Raw genomic sequence first — 20810 nt, 5'->3', positions numbered from 1 at the left:
TCAGCCAGACTAACTATATAACCATTATAAAGAGATATTATGTGTGTGTGTGTGTGTGTGTGTGGTGTGTGTGTGTGTGTGTGTGTGTGTGTGCAAAAAGCCTGGGTGTGAGTCAACAAGGTTACTTTAGGTAAGGCATGGAGGGGTCTACAGGTCAGTCCTCTGGTACCTCCCCCTGCTCTAGAAACTCAGAGATGTTTCTAAAAGCCAGTGGGAAGAGGTGAGGAAGGGCGTAGGATCTTTTCTGCATGTTTATGGGAGACTGACAAATCCCAGGCAGGAGGTCTGGCAGTGTGGGAGATCAGCCCATGTATATGAGAGAGTATGAGAGAGCCTGGTCAGCAGGGGAGTTGGATGGAAGAAGGAGTGAAGAAGTGTTGCTGGTTCAGGCTGGGGGATGGAAAGAGGGGCCTCTACAGTTCTACAGTCTGTTGGGGAAGGACAGCCTGTCAGTAAGGGAAGAAGCCAGCCCAGTGTAAGGCCTGAAAGCAGCTTCAACTTTTAAAGCTACAGGAACAGACAGTGTGATTACCTCTACACCCCCTGATCCTATGCAAGGAAGAGGACAGTCAGGTGCCATACCCAACTACCTAAATAGTTCTCCCTGGGACGGCATTCTTATGTGGTGGATGAGGAGATTTTTATCTGGAGTCTGAAGAAGGTTCATTTAAGGGAACTGAGTGCTCCTATTAAGGACTGTGTGCTGATCCTTCACAACTTGTCAAAAGTGTACTTCTCCACAGTGTGTTTCACGATAAATCCGGGAGGGTTCTCTAGCTCTAGCAACGTCTATCGAAACCATCATCAATATCTAAGAAACCACTGGGGATATACCTTGCACCTTCTCATATGGAAGGACGCAACCCAGTTTGTGATCTGCACACCTGCCAATGTTCCTGCCATGTTGGAAATATGATTGACCGTAAATCCTGCAAGATTTTTAACCTCCCTGTCCTCAGAGGGGTAGGACATCTTGTCAACGTTCCCAGCAAAGACAGCAGATGGCGGCAGCCACTGGTGCGGCTGGTGGACAGGCCAACAAGGACTAAATTGGAGGTAAAAGGGCCTCACCATCTTTATGTTTTTCCTTGCAGACACCCTCATTGATAAATACATGCACTTAGCACTTTTTTCTGATGTGATATGGGTGAGTTGTCCCCCCCCAATAAAACATGCTGGTTAACTAGTTTCTAGAGTTTGGACTCTTAGCTTTCTGACAATAGTCTGATGTGATATGGGTGAGTTGTCCCCCCCATAAAACATGCTGGTTAACTAGTTTCTAGTGTTTGGACTCTTAGCTTTCTGACAATAGTTGTGGACATTACGTTGCTCTTCACATATTTGGGTGTGCTAGTCTTTCACCCCCGCCTTATTTAAGAGATTGTTATCAGCCTTAATTTGTTATGGCTGGCCTAGTGAGTTCCCCCCCACGGATTTGCATTGGGCCCTCAACCCAGGGATTACATTATTTCTGGCCAGAGAGAACCTCTTAGGTCTACAATTCAGATGCCGATATGATGCGGGGCGGGTTGGACACGGAGGTGACAGTCCTTTGTTGTGAGACTCACTGCTATCTTGTACTGTTTCATGCAGCTGGTTTGTGGTCCCAGGGGCAGCTGAGGAGGCACATGGTACGCATCCCTACCCTCCTCCTGCTGTCAGAAGGAGCGTGCTATTGAGTTGGTAGTCCATGAAGGGGGGCAGGATCAGTGCCCTTCTGGGCACCTCCGGGACCATGGGTCACCTCAGTGAAACGCCTCAGCCTGTGTTGATCTACTAAACCAAGGTCATGTTGTCTCCCGGATCTCTCAGGAAATTAACATTGCATCCAGCTTGGGGTGCCATTGCTCCCTTTATAAGGTTGGGTGGAGCTATACGCACCACCATGCTTTGTGGTAGGGGTGCTTCAAACTATAAATGTGTTTCTTGCCCTGTGGTCCCCCTTTCGTGGATGACGGCGGTGTTTTCACAACCTCACATCTGGCTGTCAATCAGCTGGCACCTTTTGCCAGCTGTTATGATACAGCAATTGATATATTCTCATGTATTATCAATATTGTTGAATACTGATGTGCTCTGATGTACTACTTCACTTCATTTTATTTTGTTGCACTGTATTATGTACATTTGCTGTTCCTGGAACCAGGGCATTTTTGGACAGAACAGTTAACCAATAGCTAGGGCTGCATCTGATGGCCCCCCGGCTCATACAAGGAGCATTCAGATGGCCAAGGGATACACCCCTTGAACAAGTTTTTCCTGGTCCCTTTGGAATCTGCCCTGCCCAGCCCCTAGCATGCTCCCCTTATTTTGTGGTTAATTGCCCTTAGAGACACAGCTGGTTGTTCCTGCTAGGGATCTCAACTAAAAGAAAGAAAGATGATAACTGCGCTTCTATGCATACACATATATTTCATATGTCTAAAAGCCACCACAGTACCATGAGATATTTTATCACAGTAAAACAATAAAATATATCTGTTGTGCTAACAGATATATTTCTAATAGGGATTTCTCCTGCCTGTTACTCACTGCCTTATTTAGCACAACAGGTTTGTCTGTCTTCATACGTTTTTGTATTCGCATCATATCATACGAACACAAAGGGCTCGGCTCCTCTATGTTCTGCCACTTTCCCAAACTAATAATTTATCCTCAGGAATCTAGGTGGGTCCTTCCTGGGGTTGAGATTGTTCTCAGCTGTGGGGCTAGTTGACTATTTGTTAGTTTGTGACAGATTTGTTTTTTTGCTGACCTCAGCTGCCCTCTTTCTGAGTTTTAGTCCCACCCCCCTTCCCCCCCCCCCCTTTTTTAACTCTCTTTAATCCTTTTTTGCCTCTTCTCTCTAACCTGCTCCCCTTCCACTTCTTGAGCTCCCAGTGATTCCTTTCTGGAACCATAAGAGGAGAATCATTCCTAAGAACTTCACACTTTGTGCCCTGGGTGTTAAGTACAAGGAGAGAGGGTCTTTCACTGTGCCGGCACCATTACTTTCCTACAACGTCTGTCCCTAAACATACATGGGTTGAACACCCCAACGAGAAGGCGAATGGTCCGATCTGATCTGAAGATGTGCAAGCTACAAATCACATTTCATCAAGAGACCTAATTTTGCACTACTCAGATCCTGAAGATGACTGATAAATATTTCCAGGTAGAGTGCTATGCTCCCTCCTTGGATAAAAAATCTAGGGGAGTGAGCATCTTACTGTCCGATAATACCCTGTGCACAACTGAGGAGGAAGATAAGGATGAAAATGGATGAGATCTTTTTGTGAAGGGTCTGTTGGGCAAGTGCAAAATCACTTTCGCTTCTCTATATCTACCTAACCAATCACGAATCACTTTTCTTGAAAATGTTCTGGATTGTGGAGGGTACGATGGTGCTGGGGGGGGATTTCAACCTCATGTCAGACCCTACATTAGGTTCCACTGGTACAGCTTCTCATCTCTCCTTGTGGTGCATTTTTAAAAAATTCTTCACACACCAGCTAGTTTATTATCTGGAGGATTCAGCATCCGGACATAAGGGACTATTCCTACCATTCGATGGTGCATAACTCTTACTCAAGCTATGGCCTCAGATATTGGCAATATAATGTACTCAGACCAGGCTCCAGTATTCTTAACTGTTCAGCTGGGGCCTAACATCCTTCCTACTTGGTCATGGAGACTGAATGAGTCTCTTTTACAGAACCCCACAATGGCAGCAGATCTACATCAGGATCTGAAAGCCTACTTTTCCTCTAAATCCATACCAGACTCCCCAGCTACTCCGTTTTCTATGGCGTGCTGATTAAACACAGGTTTAGAATTAAGAAAGAAACAGGCAAACTGAGAACCTACTCGCAGAAAGAATGATGCCAGATAGGATACTCAAGGACAGACGGACTTCAGCATGTTGATGGTGTTGAGTCATCACCTTAAAACCATTCTTCTGGAAGGTGCAAAGGCTGTTCTGTTCAAATGCTGACATGCCTTTTATGAATATGGCAATCGGTGATGTAGATCCCTGGCTAATGCTCTTCTTAGGACTCGTAGAGCTCAGATCTATGTTCCAGTCCTCCATAAGTCGACAGGATCTGTAGTCTGCTTATCTCCAGAAATTGCAACTGAGTTTAGGGCCTATTATTCTAACCTCAATTACAGTGTGAAAGGCTGGGACCCCATTCACTTGGCGACCCATAGAGCAGACCAGGAAATACCTCCAGCAAACAGTGCTCCCATCCCTCAAACCTGGTGAGTGAGGACTTGGAGAATTCATCACCCCAGATTATTTTTTTGCAAGTAATCAAACAGACAAAACCATGTAAGGCCCCAAGGCCATATGGTTTCACCCTGGCATACTTCAAGGGTTTTCCGGATTCGCTGGTGACACATTTTTGCCTCATCTTTCAACTCCCTTATACAACCCCACCAGATGCACTCGGAATCTTTTGTGGCATACATCTCAGTTATCCTGAAAGAGGGAAAAGATGCCACATGGTGTCCCAACTACCTGCCTATTTCTTTATTCAATGTGGACCTTAAATTGTTCACTACGGTTTTGGCAGACCACCTGGTCCCCTACCTCCAATGGATTATACATCTGAATCAAGTAGGCTTTATGCCTTGTAGAGAGACAAGGGACAGGATGATTCTAACAATCAACAATCTCTCCTTTACATATAAATTTCTGCTTAGAAGAACTTCTTACTCAGCACTTGTCCTACAAATCCTCTATCAGCAATAAGAACTGGGACTCTGGATACAAAATTATGAATAGACAGTATTGTATTTCTACTATTTTGCACCAAATATACCCAGGTATTTCAGACAGCTGTTGAAGCTGTGAGTCCTAAAGGGGAGGTGTGCTACACATATTTTTGCCCTGCCCTGTCCTCCAGTCCTTCTGGAAACAAGTCCACACTATTGTACAAAAAATACAGACACTCATGTCCTTTATATGTCTGCTTTTTTACTTGTACACCATACCCCAATTTAGGTTAAGATGTATAAGAAATCAGCAGTCTGGCAGCCCATTCATTCATTTCATCATTATGGAAAACTGCAGCAGTGCTCTCCCTGTCACAGGGGTTCCGTAAGGTTGAGGATATCCGATACATGAAAAATCTGACTAACGCGCTAAAGGGGACAGAAGAGAAATTTAGCAAGACATGGTTCTATTGGTTCTATTACTGCAGTATTCTTACATTACTAAATTTTAACATATATTGGTGGGCCATTCGCTTCGTTCATCCTTGTATTGTCTTGGTGGGAGCGAGTCAGTGTGGTTGCATGTGCATGCAGGACTTGCCTAGTTGCATGAGGGGGTGCCCCTCCAATTTTAATGAGGCTACAGGGCTATTTCTGCCACAACAGTCATGTAGTCGAGGGAGAGCAGGTTTGGTCACGACCCTATTCGCCCTTCCTATACTTACCTTCCACTCTCCCCTTTAACCCACCCTTTTTTATCTCCTGGCATTTCACTTCAATACTATGGTACACTCAGGCAAAGACAGGAGAAGTGTCTCATTGCATAATGATTATGTAGGAGTGCCTGCATCGCATAGTGCCCGGTGCCCAATTTTGGATGTTGCTACATCCTGATTGCTTTTGCGCCGGATATTGGGTGATTTGTTGCTGTGTTTGTTTTTTCTCTAGTCTGTAATTTTTGTTTCTTACTAACTGCCTAAAAAAAAGAAAAAACACTTGCATCATTCCAATATTGTTCATACAACATCAATTTACTGAATATTAAAATAAAAAGGTCTATATTGTAAGATAGAACACAACGTCTCTGAGTACTGCTTTGCCTATAATCTAAATTGTTTATTTTTGAATAACTTATAAAGAACCTGTATTCAGAGGACATGTTTTGTAAAAATGAATATGAAATCTTATATGATGCTGAATTTAAAACACAGTTTAACTTACTGAGCACTTATGAGAAGTCCAAGGTTTTTCACTGGATCTTGCACACATTTTTTTGGTGTTACCCCAACACTGACTGCAAAGGTGGCCTCATTTCTTATTGCTGGGATGTTGAATCTGAGAACCGTCTATAGGGTAAGAATAATAAGATGAGATGAGAACAGAATGGATGGAACAGAAGGAACAGGTGGGATTTCCCACTAACCTGTACAAAGACACAACCACTCCCTGTAGCTGTCACTGTGTAGTCTCCAGGGATGGATGGTAGAGTTGCCCTCTGGAGGAGGAGTCGATTAGTGTTGACTACATGGAACTCCTCCATAAATCCTTTCTTGGAAGTAACGGTCACTGTCATGTCTCCCTTGTCACTGTATGTAGCCTCTGCATACTTGGCCAGAGCCTGAAGAGCCACAACTGTGTCCTATAAAAGAAAATGATTAGACATTATATACAATGGATATTACAACAGAATTAAGAAGACCAAACAGTTTGTCAATAATAACTTTATTATTTATATTTCTGGTTTTTACCCTATATCCTGTTACCTTTACAAGCTCTCTAGATTTTGGCCAGATAAAAAGAAAAATTATGTCTGAAGGGCTTAGCTACAAAACAAGATTTAACTTTCAAGTACCTGTGTAAGTCTCATTAAAAACGAGATCTCATAATTGTGTTGAAATGGGAAAGGGAATTTTCTTGCAGAAGGAGAATTATTTTTTTCCTTTCCTTTTTATCCATGTCTTCACTTGAAACTAACAAGAGTAGGCAAAGATTAAAGTGATTCTAAAGGTTTATTTTTTAAATAATAAAGATGTTATACTTAACTGCTCTGTGCAATGGTTTAGCACAGATCAGCCCTGAACTTCCTCTTCTTATGTCCCCCACCAACATTCTCGGCTCCTCCTCCCTTCCAAGATCCCTCATAGGAACCCAAGCCGGGTTTTATGTGTCTATGGCCAATGGCTCCCAGCTCTGCCTCCATGTCATGTGAGGAGAGAGAGTGATCAGCCACAACACTGGATCAGGCTCAGGTAAGTATTTAGGGGGACTGGGAGGGGCGGGGAGCTGACCATGGAAGGTTTTTTACCTTAATGCTGAGAATGCATTACAGTGAAAAAAAATACCCTTAAGAATTTATAACCACTATAAGCAAGAATTCTCATCATTACATCATGTTACAAAATATTACCTGCAACTAAAATTTTAGTACACCACTGAACTATTAGAGTGGTAAATAAGTGCTATGTATGTCAATATATTTTTTGTTTCCATCATATTTTAAGTTAAGTCACTGAGCTGAAACAATTACAGTATGTGTTTTATGCAAGAGCTTTTGATTAGTCCTGAGACTGTCAGGGGATTTTGGAGCCATTTGTCTCTTCCACATAGCGTAGGTCCACCCTCAGATGGTCATTGGTGTACCACAGAAGGACCCATTTCTTATCTGTTACCTGTGTAGATGAGAAGCCTCCATAGGGGTTCTGTTGTTTGCTCAGCCAGTTGACAATCTCTGCAGCTTTACCCAGATCAGGCTCAGGTTCAGACACCAGAGCCAGCAAGACATACGAAGTCATTTCCACTTCTGCAGATGGAGCTCTGTGCCAGTATGGGACATCAGAGGAAAGAGTAGACTTGCGTTCCCAGTGTAACTGTCCTTCTGTAAAAGAGCAGAAAGTTAAAGCTTACTTTTAAGCATGCACTAAATTAAAATAAATCTGTGTAAAAATGCACATGAACAGTCCCCCAAACCAAATTTTACTTGGCCACTTTGGACAACCATATAATTTCTATGAAGCAGTCTTAGATCATGTCACACAACTGTTCTTGAGAGAGAAAGTGATCAGGAAGGTTGCAAAACCTTCTCTGCTATTGTTTGCCTTTAAATAACTGGAAACTCCAATAATACCCCCAGTGAAGATTCACATCTAGAATTGTAACCCATATATAAACAATTAGCAAAAATTTCTTAGCAAAAAAAACTTATTAGCCAAAAAGTATTCTTTATTAATACCATACACTTAAGTAAAACCCAATAAAACCAGCAGGGCTTGCCTCAATAATCCAGTTTTATTTCACAGCAGCACACTTTATTGGTTATTAGTGCTGACCTTCTCTTTCCTAGTGAAAGCTCTGCTGTACTGGGAATCATAGCAGGCTGATACTGAATCAAATTTAACTACACACCTCCATTTATTGCTGTTTTTAATATGTTTGCATTTATCAATTAATGGTTATTATGAACAATCCTATTTTTTATCCTTTTGTCCAGTTTTTCTTTTTTTAATCAAGTACATGAGGAAGCATCTGGAAGTTTCAGGGTAGAAAAACTCCATCAGTACTCACCTCCCCTCACAGCCATTTCCTCCAGTTTGTTGAATATACTTTTCCTGAACTCCGTCTCTTGGCACATAGTAAAGGTATAGGCAAGCAGAGCCAGGGTGTAAACATTGGTCACATTCACAGCTGCCTTCTGTAGACAGGACACTGCATCCCTGATCAGAGGGTCCTGGATTACAATACAATTTTAGTATGTTAGTTTTTGGTTTGAATAACCAGCTTGGTTTAGTACATTTCCTGATATGTTTATTAACCTCCCTAGTGTCTGATTATGTCAGTATTTCTGTGCTCAAAGCGGTACTTTTTTTGCATGGAAATATGTCATTTGTTTATTGTAGGCCTGTAATTTTTAGGAATACCTCACTGAAATCTGTCCAAGCAAAAGCCTAGTAAACATCCCGGGTATGTTAAAATTTGAAACATGAAATCATAAATTATAATTTAATAAATAATCATAAAAAATAATAATATAATAAATTTAATTCAATAATATAATCAAACCAAAAACACTGAAATTTGAACTAGAGCGCCAAGTTCGCATATCACTGATCTTAGTCGCAAAATTGTTTTCAGTGTCTGATGATGAATTTCCCCACGAATCATTATCACTCAATTCTGGAAGTGGTTCTAATTTACTATCGCTGTTCTCTAGCTGGTCTAAAACCGCTTTTGACCTAAAGGGACGCTTTTTGGACGCCATGGACGTTTCTCAGTTTCCAGGCAGAAAGAACAGTAAAAATGCAGGCAGGGCACAGGACAAAGCACTAAGGACAAAATGTATTTGAAATGCTTTGAAACAGTAATGTTATACTATGTGATTTTAGCGTATTGAGTGAATGTCACTTTTTAACATTTGTACATTTCCCACCAGTTCCGTCCCCCGTACATCCCGACGCTTGCAGGGAACGGAACCCGGAAGACAGATGCCGGCATCGGCCAGAGGAGATGGCCGGGGATGCTGCAGGGGGGACATTGCGGGAGCGAAGGACAAGCTAAGTGCTGGAGGGATCCCGGAGCAATGCTGCAGGGTATTCCCGAGTGTAGCTCGGGGGTTACCACTTTTGGTGCTGAAACTTTACCCCAAGCTACACTCGGGAATACCTCCAGGGAGGTTAAGAATATTCTAATCAACCAAAAGTATACCAAGCTATGAAGATGTTGTATGGCTGTACAGATAACTGATCCAAACTAAATTGATGTGCTTATGTACAAAAACATTTGAAATGTCCCGACTTAATCAGAAATATAAATAACTATTTCCATAATCATAAAAATGGTAGGTGTTCATCCTCATGCACTATCCCAAGGGCTGTCATTTAGATTTATAGATAGAAACTGAGATGATGATTAGATGTAATGGTCACTACGATCAACCACTTAGTCTTCTTTCCAGTTTTAATAAATCAACCAGGCCAATGCTTGTTGTATTCATACTAGTTTTGGTACCATGTAGGCAGGTACAGCTAGCTAGTCTGCCACTAGGTGGCCCTGTTCCAGAATAGTGTCTGGCTACATCAAGTGCTAGGCCCCTTTTAGTTAGTGCTGGTGTCATGGGTGAGTCATTGCCCAGTTATAAGCCAGGTTGGGAGAAGCCCTAGTGCAACTGGGTCATGGGAGCCAAACAACCCACACCTATGCATCCGTAGCCAGCATGTGGAGACCATGGGCAGACAGACCTGCAACCAGAAGAGCCAGCTGTAGACTTTCTCAAATAAGTCTATCCTCCTGAAGGGTCCCAGGAGAGGTGTACCTATAGTGGAGGTGACTGCAGAGATCCCATTCCAGTAAGTACTAATGACCCCATGTGGAGGGAGAAACTGTTAGAGGGAAGATGGCTTACTTACAGTGCTGCCTGTTGCTTTCACACATGACTGCTGTGGACCGTCTTCTAAATGTGATAGACAATATACTGTCAAGTGACCCCGAATAGTATATCAGTGTGATGTAGCTATATGTGCCATTTCTCAAATATCACCTGTGAAGTGCAGCAACCCTATTTATGTGTGAACAGTCCTACCTCTGGGGATATAAAGGTCAATGACTGGGAAAGTTGGGAGGAAGTATGGCGTGGGGCACAAGATAGCAGAGGGTACAGCCTCAGCAAGAGGGTCTTTGTTCTAGCAAGGAGAGGAATGGGGCAGGAGCTTTAGCTCTGGATACCAAAACTTAGCCAATGGCAAGCTCCTCTTACAACCAGTCAATGTTAAATTCCTGTTCTACAGGCTTCATTTATTATATCCCGAAATCCTGACATCTATTTATTAACATAAGGATCAAACTGAAATTTCTACTGGAAATAGCACATACATGGACTGTCATATCTGAACAGCTAACACTGGCCTGCACAGTCCACCGAAAAACTTAAAGAAAAAAAGGAGACGTTCATATTATGTAAGATGCATGGTCATGTGAGTCATGCATCCACTCTCTCTTCCAAAATTGTAAATATTGAGCTTTGTTGGCGTTCTCTTATTTTGCTTCCAAAAGTATATGGGCGCTTTCACACTGCCGAACTGCAGTTTGGCTGCAGTGCAGTATGACCGCAGTTTTCGTGTAAGTTACCTGCAGTTTCCCATATACTAACCTAGGCTCTCTAGGGCCTCAAGCATGTTATGGCAGATATGATTCTAAAATGACGTCTCTATGTTTCAATATGATATCAACCATATTATTCCCATGATGCAATCTCTTACCTTGACAGACACACCAGACTCCAGCAAAGAGATTGTTACATAGGCTGATAGAGAAATGTCATCTTCCACTCCTCCCTGGAACATAGAGATTGCAGCACTGATATTCATGGAATTGTAACTGTACCTGAAAATTATTTAGCTTAATATTCCAATCACTTACTGATAGAAGATGCGACACAAAAAAGCAGCCTTTATAGATTAGTTTTCAGCTGACACAGTTGGAAAGCTTTTTGGAAGGGAAGATTGTAGGTTTATGTAGCATAGCGGGACAGACACATTGGAATGTCAAAACTTAAATACTGCTGATAATGGATGTGTGAAGGGTCAGTCACTATAAACCTTATATTTCATTTTCTTTGTTATATACTAGAGTAGCTTCGCCCGTGGCCTTTGCCGAATCTTGCAGGGATTTTGGAAGTGAGGCCACTAAATCCTTGAATAAACTTGCATGATGCAATTATTATGCTGATGTCAATTTCACAATATAAAACAAATCTTAAAATGCATTAAGGAAAGCAGGCTGGGGACAGTGGAGTCCACTGAGAAGTAAATAAAAATCAATGAGTTTTTAAACTCTTTTTACATTACCTGTATATTTCAGTTTTTGGAACATGCTGGGAAGTTAAACCACATTACATTTCCTTATATTTCAGGGGAAACTGGTTGGTGTAAAAAAGGCTTTAGTTTCAATACCTGTACACTAGTTATGGCCATTACAAGAGAGTCTAATACTCTCTCTTTTACTTTTTTTTTTTTCTTAATAAAGGCTTCAACAAGAGTCCTGAAATTTAAGATGCCCAAGACAGATAAGAAGCCCACCAGGCTGCTTAAATAAATAAACTTTTCCTGATCCTAAAATAGACCGACCCTTTAAATATACAGCACCCAACCAGCAATCAGAGCAAAACAAATCTGCCTCCAGCCTTCTCTAGGTCACTACCGCTTCTCTATCAGGCTGGTCCCCTTCATCAGTGTCAGAGGAAAAGACGAGGAAGCCCGGGCAAATGCGCCAAAGCTCAATATGGCCACGCCAATTCACGCAAAGAAGTGCGCATGTGCATAGGCGGGCGACACGTAGTTAAACATTCCTGTGCACGAAAACACACCAGCACATGCAGGGTGCACTAATTGCTGACACTCAGTGGCCTTTACAAGGACTGCAGCTCTGCTCAGTGATTGCTGGATAATGGTCAGCTCCTCCTGTTCCTGTGCTTCTGAGTTCCTGAGTTTCCTGTTGATTTCCTGTTACCGACCCGCCTTGATCCTGACCTTGCTCCTGTCTGCTGCTCCGTGTATGACCCCGGCTTGATCCTGACCTTGCTCCTGTCTGTTGCTCCGTGTATGACCCTGGCTTGATCCTGACCTTGCTCTTGTCTGCTGCTCCGTGTATGACCCTGGCTTGATCCTGACCTTGCTCTTGTCTGCTACTACCCTGTGTATGACCCTGGCTTGATCCTGAAGTTTCTCCGGGCTGCTGTTCTATATTAATCCTGACTCTGGCTACTGACTACATTACCCATCCTCCGGGATCCACGTGTTCTCTGGAGAAACGCATCCTGCAACTGGAGCACCCACGGGTTCCATCTCATCGGGCATTTCCAAGCAGCAACATCATTGGAAACCCGTGCTTCTTTGGGCACTGCACCTCCTGTTTCCACCTCCAGGGGCGCACTGCACTTAGCCGTAAGGGGAGCCCTCTCTCTACTACAGCCTCCAGTCAGGTACGTGACAATCAGACTGTAAAAATCCCTGTACTTCCAGGTATGAGACAGCAAGGGAGAAATACACTACTCAAAAAAATTAAAGGAACACTTTGAAAACACATTAGATCTCAATGGGGACAATACCATGCTGGATATCTATACTCATATGGACTGGGTAATGTGTTAGGAATGTAAGGATGCCCCATCGTTTGATGGAAATGAAAATTATCAACCTACAGAGGACTGAATTCAAAGACACCCCAAAAATCAAAGTGAAAATATGATCAGAAAGCTAGTCCATTTTGCTGCAATTTCATTGCAGCAATTCAAATTGGTACTCAGTAGTTTGTATGACCCTGACGTAACTTGTATGCATGCCTGCCAACGTCAGGGCATGCGCCTAATGAGACGATAGATGGTATATTGGGGTATTTCCTCCCAAATCTGGACCAGGACATCACTGAGCTCCTGCACAGTCTAAGGTGCAACCGTCGGATGGACCAAAACATGATATCTCAGAGGTGTTCTATTGGGTTTAGATCAGGCGAGCATTGGGGGCTATTTAATGGTATCAATTCCTTCATCCTCCAAGAACTGCCTGCATACTCTCACCATATGAGGATGGGCATTGTCGTGCACCAGGAGGAACCCAGGACCCATTGCACCAGTGTAGAGTCTGCAAATGGGTCCAAGGATTTCATCCCAATACCTGATGGAAGTCAGGGTGCCATTTTCTAGCCTGTAGAGGTCTTTGCATCCCTCTATGAATATGCCTCCCCAGACCATCGCTGACCCACCACCAAAACGGTCATGCTGAATGATGTTACAGGCAGCATAACGTTCTCCACGGCTTCTCCAGACCCTTTCACGTCTGTCACATGTGCTCAGAGTGAACCTGCTCTCATCTGTGAAAAGCACAGGGCGCCAGTGGTGGACCTGCCAATTCTGGTGTTCAATGGCAAATGCCAGTCGAGGTCTATGGTGCCAGGCAGTGAACACAGGGCCCACTAGAGGATGTCGGGTCGTCAGGCCACCCTCATGAAGTCTGTTTCTGATTGTTTGGTCAGAAACATCCACAGCAGTGGCCTACAGGAGGTCATTTTGTATGCTCTGGCAATGCTCATCCTGTTCCTCCTTGCATTAAAAAGCGGATACCGGTCCTGCTGATGGGTTAAGGACCTTCTACAGCCCTGTCCAGCTCTCCTGGAGTAACAGCCTGTCTCCTGTAATCTCCTCCATGCTCTTGAGACTCCACCCGGAGACACAGCAAACCTTCTGGCAATGGCACGTATTGATGTGCCATCCAGGAGGAGTTGGACTGCCTGTACAACCTGTCCCGGTGTACAGGGGCTCTGTCCCGCATTACTCTTAACTATTTATAAGCTAACTTCCAGCCGAGCAGGACCTGCAGTAGTGTGAACAGTGTGCACATCTAGTACAGCCTGGGATTGTCAGGCAAGCCAGCAGGGCTTCCACAACAAGAGAGAGCATGCAGCTGCCAACTCCAACCTGTGATGTCGGAGATGAGCGGGGCCCATGTGCCTTTCAGGGGTTTTGCCCCCTTTTTCAAGCAAGCACTGCATAGACTAACAGCTAGAATTTATAAATTGCTGGCCAGGGAAGATGGTGACAAGGGGCAGGACCAATTGGAACTAATGCATGTGCACCTGCAGTGGTGTATAATAAACCTGAATTATACACCACTGCGGGTGCACATTCAGTAGTTCTAATTGGTCTTACCCTTGCCACCTTTTTCCCGGTTGGCACTGTATAAATTCCGGCTTTTCCCCTATGAACAGGTTGTTTCTAAAATGGGGTGGAGCCCTTAAAACGCATATCAGCTCTGCCCATCCCTGACATCACAGGTTGGACTTGACAGCTGCACTCTCTCTCATTGCAGCCCTACCCCCGCCGGGTTGTTCGCCAATCTTTGGCTGTGATAGATGTTCACACTGCTGCAGGTCCTGCTTGGCTGCACTCATTTCTTATCTATCGGATGCCTGCATTCCTGCCTCAGCTCCTGTATGCTGTTAATCAATATTTTAGAACATAAGTGTATGTTTATTGGTATCATTGCGGTTTAGCCAACTCCTGAACCTTACACTCTGTACCTACCGCATCCCTGAATCCTGCACTTTGTATGAAATGCACACTTGAAGCTGGCACTCTGTATATAACACATTCCTGAATCCTGCACTCTGTATGAAATGCACTCCTGAAGCTTGCACTCTGTGCATAATGCATTACTGAATCCTTCCACACTTTGTGTAACACACTCTTCCACAGTTTGTGCAAAACCATTTGTAATGGAAGCTTTTTATTCTTTTTTTTTTTTTTTAATGATTGTGCTGGGATTTGTGTCCGTGAGACTCTTGCTTGTGGCACAGCAATCAAAGCATATTTTATAGGTACAAGGAAGCCCAGGTTTTTTTTTAACCACGCCCCTTAAGCCCCTCCCACTGTCAATCATTTGATCACACCCATTTTTGCCATGGCACTCTATGCACGCCGCAGGTCATTTCCTTCCTCAAGTGTCCCTCATTTTGCAGTTCAAAAGTTGGGGAGGTTTGTCTATCTGCCTCCTGTCAATACAGCCCTTGGGGCCTGAGTGGGCAATCAGTGAGGAAGGTCAACAACTGATGGGATGCTATCATATGCAATATATTGTTATTCACTGCCACGTATTTCTAACAGCCTTTACTGTACCTTCAAGTCACTATGAAAGAGTTTCCCCACACTCCTGAAGCAACCCTTATTACGGTGCTCTCGTAGCCAGTTGAACGATTCATTCAAGTGTCTTTCATCTATGAAGATGTATGGACGAGCATTGCTGAAAGATTTCACTACGAAAGCTGTCAGCCTGCAATGAGGTTGAATGATAAATAATGAGAGAGATGACATTCAGAATTTTGGCTGTTGTTAAAAACTGAGGTCATAAAGGGGGTATAGGATAAAGCATGTCTTACGATACAGTAAGAAACTGTGCACTTTGAAAATTTTCAGTAAAATATTTTATGCATATTTGCTAATCAATTCTGTTGATAAAACAGCATAAAGAAAACCCAGAACTCACCAGTACTGCTTTACATTGGGTGATAAAGAATTATTCAAGGTCTGAGGGATTTTATACTTATTAAATAATCCGTGCTGCAGATTTCTGGCTGCCAGTCAGCAGCCACTATCTAGGAAGGCTGTCTGGCACTTCTCAGGGCAGGATCAATAGGTATTATTTTAATGATAGCTGCTGATTTTAAAAAAATCTTGAAAATTACTTTTAAAATTAAATTACATTAACATGATACATCTTAGAGGATTTGAATGATTGGGTGTACGTCTAGCTCAGTACCAAAGTTCACCTTCTCCTAAGTATCAAAGATTTTGAAATTTAGAACTGGAAACTATTAGAATCCTGGCAGATCTTCACATCAACACAATACAAACGATGTGTGATGCAGATATCTCTCCTGCCATGTTATTGTATTCTGACAAGGGGACCCCCCCCCCCCCCTGCCTTAATGCCAGAAAAAGCCCTCAAGGCTTTGAAGTTAATCTACTTCCATCCTCCTTAGATATTGCGACCAGTGTTCTCCCACCACTTAGATTGCACATTTGTTCAAGTAAAGCTTTCTTCAACTTGGTCATATTTTTGCATGTTGCTTGTTCTGAGCTTGCATTCAGAAATCCTTCACTATTTGATCCATAATATCATGTCATGGAGTGCCGTGCTTCTCCCCCACCCCCCCCCGTGCCTGCTGTCAACCGGCCTGTTTTCACCTCACCCCTCCCTCCCCCCTTGCCGAGTCCCCTCATCCTGCTGCAGCCTTTGAAGACAGGCTGTGCAGGATGAGAGGAAGTGGCCCCGTAGCGAAGTTGCGACCCCCTCACCAGGAGACCCTGGCGCAGTGCCACCGACCTGTCTCTGCGCGCCCCCCCAGCGGGCGCAGCGTGGGCACGAGGCTTCCCGTGCTCTGTGCCCACCGGAAACAAAGGCCGTGATCCCTGAGCGTGGCCTGAGTGAGGGGGGCGCGCCTCGTTGACCCAGCAACCCGACGCTGGGCCGGCCGTTGCCGGCGCAACTGGGAAGCGTCCTGCACCGGCTTAAGAAGGCCGGCACGGGACCCAGTTTTGGTGGTTCGTCCCCCGCTCGGGACAGGGTGCTGTGTGGGGTCTGAGCTGAGGCCAGACCCAACAGCCAAGACCCTGCCGAGCCCCTGCAAGCCTGCTGTGTCCCTGACAAGCTGACCTGCTGTGTCCCCTGCACGAGAGAGAGAGAGAGAAGAGCTGTGTGAGGTCTGAGCTGATGTCAGACCCCACAACCAAGACCCCGCTGAGTCCCTGTGAGCCTGCTGTTGTCCCTGGAAAGCTGAGCCCCGTGAGCTGAGCGCTTTGTCCCTGGAAAGCTGTGTGAGGTCTGAGCTGAGGTCAGACCCCACAGCCAAGACCTCGCTGATTCCCCGTGAGCCTGCTGTTGTCCCCGGAAAGCTGAGCCCGTGAGGATCCCTGTCTGCTGACCGCTTTGTCCCTGGAAAGCTGTGTGAGGTCTGAGCTGAGGTCAGACCCCACAGCCAAGACCCCGCTGAGTCCCCGTGAGCCTGCTGTTGTCCCTGGAAAGCTGAGCACTGTGATGATCCCTATCTGCTGACCGCTTTGTCCCTGGAACACTGCCCCCTGTCTGCTGTTCGAGTGTCCCTGGAAGCCGCCTGCTGCTGAGTGTCTGCAAGCCACCTACCGTGAGTGTCCCTACAAGCTGCCTGCTGCTGAGTGTCTGAAAGCCGCCTATCGTGAGTGTCCCTATAAGCCGCATGTTGCGGACTGCCCTGAACTGCCCCTATTGTGTGCCCAGATTACCCTTGCCTGAACTGCCCCTACTGTGTGCCCAGATTACCCTTACCTGAACTTCCCCATTGAGGGCCCAGATTATTGCTACCTGAACTGCCCCATTGAGTGCCCGTATCAGTGCTGCCTGAACTGCCCCTATTGTGTGCCGGGATTAATATTTGCTCGGACTGCCTATTGTGTGTCTGGAGTATCGTAGCTACCTGGACTGCCCCCCCTGAGTGCTCAGGCCATCACTACCAAGATTCCCCTATCGTGGGCTGGATTACAATTATTTTGGGCTCCTCCCCTCTCTTCCCCTTTTTGGGTACCTGGACGCTACCTTCCTACACTGATTGAGTGCCTTTCATAGTTCAATAAAGCTTTGTGTGTTTACCATCTTCTTTGTGTGTTCTGTCATGCCTACGCTTCCGTCACATACCACATAATATAAATAATGGATAATAAAGATAAAAACTCACCATGTGTTACCCTCTGGATCATTCTTTCCAAATGCACTGTATGACCCATCTTTATGTTTGTATGTCAACTGCCTCTGATAGCCTATATAAAATAAAGTAATTACATTCTGTACAACTATTCGCTATTTTAGTTTTCAGTAGTTAAGGATAGGATAAAAGACAATACATGAAAACAAGCTACAAACAAAATTAATTATTCTCCGCTATATTTTTTTAGTTGCAAGCCTCAATATTTCTGTAATAACCAACTTATAGCCTAGTTGTTGGCTAGCTTTAAAGCGTGCTGGGGACTTTTTTTTACTAACCAATTTATATAATCAGTACTGCATCCTCTTACAAAAACAATGGTCCTTATCCATAAAGGTGGATTGAATATGAATGTCTGTAAAGTCCAAATCCATTGGTCAGGCTCTTCCTGCCAGTTCAAACAGCTAATGTGTAGGTGCTAGACTAGTAGGAGTGAGGTATCGATATTCTTGGATCTATCAAGGAATTCAATCCTCCTTCACAGGGCTGACGTGCAGTAAAGGTGCCATGTGGATAGACCTTGTTCTGGTCTTGGGCTGCTACCTCTCTGATGGTTTCTCACAGAACACTTAGCGGATGGCAAAACTATGGGGTGGGTATTGAGGAGCACCCAGCACAAATGTCCATGACACAAAAATTTCAAATTGAGGTGTTTATTGAACAATGATATCAAATGAAGCTAACATGTTGTAGGAGAAAATTCCCCTCCCCCTTCCTTAGGCTAAAACCATCGGTATGAATGTACTCAAGCTGAGATGCAATTAAATTACTTATGGGAAGCTTGATCCAAACTGTCAAACCAGTAAATATTGCAGACACCAATAAACACTTTGATTCAGCTTTTTTGTGTTATGAACGTTTGTATTGGGCATTCCTCAATACCCACCCCAGAGTTTTGCCAGTTCAAACAGGAATATCTTAATCTAAGTAGCTGCTGTGGGTAACAAAGTTTTTATATTAGACTTTTATATGAACAAGACACATTGGGGTTGATTATATAAAACTGGAGAGTGCAAAATCTGGTGCAGCTCTGCATAGAAACCAGGTTTCTTTGTCGAAGCTTAATTGAACAAGCTGAAGTTAGAAGCTGATTGGCTACCATGCACAGCTCACCAAGTTTTGAACTCTCTAGTTTTGGTAAATCACTCCCATTGTCTCAAGCCCAGCTTATACAGGACTGGGTTACCCACAAGGAAACTTAAGCAGGTGCCTAGGCCCTGCCTCCAGCAGTTATATTAGAAATGAATTTGCATCTGTTTAATTCCCTTATCTTTTCACATTCATTAACCACTTGCCTACTGGGCACTTATACCCCCATCTTTACCGGGCGAATTTTCAGCTTTCAGCGCTGTCGGACTTTGATTGACAATTGCACAGTCATGCAAGTTTGTACCCATATGAAATTTTTATAATTTTTTTCTCACAAATAGAGCTTTCTTTTGGTGGTATTTAATCGCCACTGGGCACTTTACTTTTTGCGCTATAAACAAAAAAATTGTAAAAATTTAAAAAAAAAAAAAAAAAGTTTCTTTGTTTCTATTATAACATTTTTCAAACAGGTAATTTTTCTCCTTCACTGATGTGTGTTGATGAGGCAGCACTGATGGACACTGATGGGTGGCACTGATGGGCACTGATAGGCAGCTCTAATGAGGTGGCACGGATAGGCGACACTGATAGGCAGCACAATGAGGTGTCATGGATAGGCGGCACTGATAGACAGCACTGATAGGTGGCACTGACTGGCATCACTGCTGGGCACTGACTGGCGGCACTGCTAGGCATTGATTGGCGCAACTGCTGGACACTGACTGGCACAACCGCTGGGCACTGACTGGTAGCACTGACTTGCTGCACTGATGGGCACTGGTGGGTGGCACTGGTGGGCACAGGTGGGTGGCACATGTGGGTGGCACTTCTGGGCACAGGTGTGTGGCACTGCTGGGCACAGGTGGGTGCACTGCTGGGCACAAGTGGGCGCACTGCTGGGCACAGGTGGACGGAAGTGGTGGGTGGCACTGCTGGGCACTGATCATCAGGGCACTGATCATCAGTGCCCTGATGATCGGTGCTGATCCCTGCTCTGACAACTGACAGCGTGAGGAAAGTGCAGCCGAGAACTGGCAATTGCATTTCCCGGTGATCAGCATGTCATTGGACACGGCTGATCATGTGGTAAAAGGCCGCTGTGATTGGCCTTTTACCACATCAGTCGATCAGCTGTGGCCATAGGACACAGCGATCATGGAGATCGCCAGGTGCGTGCCCTGGGCGTTCTGGGAGGATGTCATATGACACCCTCCCAGAACTGGCCGGCCGCAGTGTAGCCGTCATTCGGCTATCTGCGGACGGCAAGTAGTTAATTGTTGATACGTATGCTGCCACCCTGGGTTCACGGTGTTAAGTGCACTGATTTCCTTTGTGACCTTCTATTTATATGATGTAATGTCCTCTTCCTCATTGTAACTTCCTGCTCTTCCTGAAAGACACTTACAATGAGGCTAGGAGAGAAATATTCCTTTGACCTTCAACTACTGCAATTGGCAACAACTACTGCATCATTTTGCTTGCCTCAACCTTACTGAATGCAATAAAGTTATTCGTAGGTGCCAAGTGTTTGGTGAGTTCAGCTATCTGATGAAGACTGTCCGCAGTGATTATCTCTACTATTTTCAGGCCAGGCATAAAGGTCTCAGGAAGGAGTCGGTTACCTAACAATTACAACAATTTGAGTCAGAATAGATATTAATTTGTCTTTAGATGAGTTGGTTAGTAGTGACTATCAGTGTTAAACAAGTCTCTTTATTAATATTGGCTGGCAGTGAGCCCTCCTAACTGTT

The 20810-nt window shown here is 44.4% G+C and overlaps 1 protein-coding gene across 4 annotated transcripts in view; it reads right to left on the bottom strand.

Annotated features, from left to right (window-relative positions):
* LOC149451742 (alpha-2-macroglobulin-like) overlaps positions 1-20810 on the bottom strand; it is a 293088-nt gene that overhangs the window by 111449 nt on the left and 160829 nt on the right. For 3 of the 4 annotated variants that reach the window (XM_089690338.1, XM_089690339.1, XM_089690341.1), the window contains 7 exons: positions 17944-18025; positions 15353-15506; positions 10944-11018; positions 8257-8419; positions 7365-7570; positions 6119-6334; positions 5917-6041 (listed from right to left, as the gene is read on the bottom strand). In XM_089690338.1, coding sequence (XP_089546464.1) covers positions 5917-6041; positions 6119-6334; positions 7365-7570; positions 8257-8419; positions 10944-11018; positions 15353-15506; positions 17944-18025 — 1021 coding nt within the window. The remainder of the gene's footprint in view (positions 1-5916; positions 6042-6118; positions 6335-7364; positions 7571-8256; positions 8420-10943; positions 11019-15352; positions 15507-17943; positions 18026-20810) is intronic. The other variant, XM_089690340.1, reaches the window with a different exon arrangement.

Source organism: Staurois parvus, unplaced genomic scaffold, assembly GCF_062004578.1.
Source record: "Staurois parvus isolate SC_StPar_1 unplaced genomic scaffold, SC_StPar_1.0 ptg000525l, whole genome shotgun sequence".
Taxonomy (NCBI): Eukaryota; Metazoa; Chordata; class Amphibia; order Anura; family Ranidae; genus Staurois; species Staurois parvus.
Note: the sequence above shows the minus strand (reverse complement) of the source record. Positions and strands in the feature narration are given on the sequence as shown.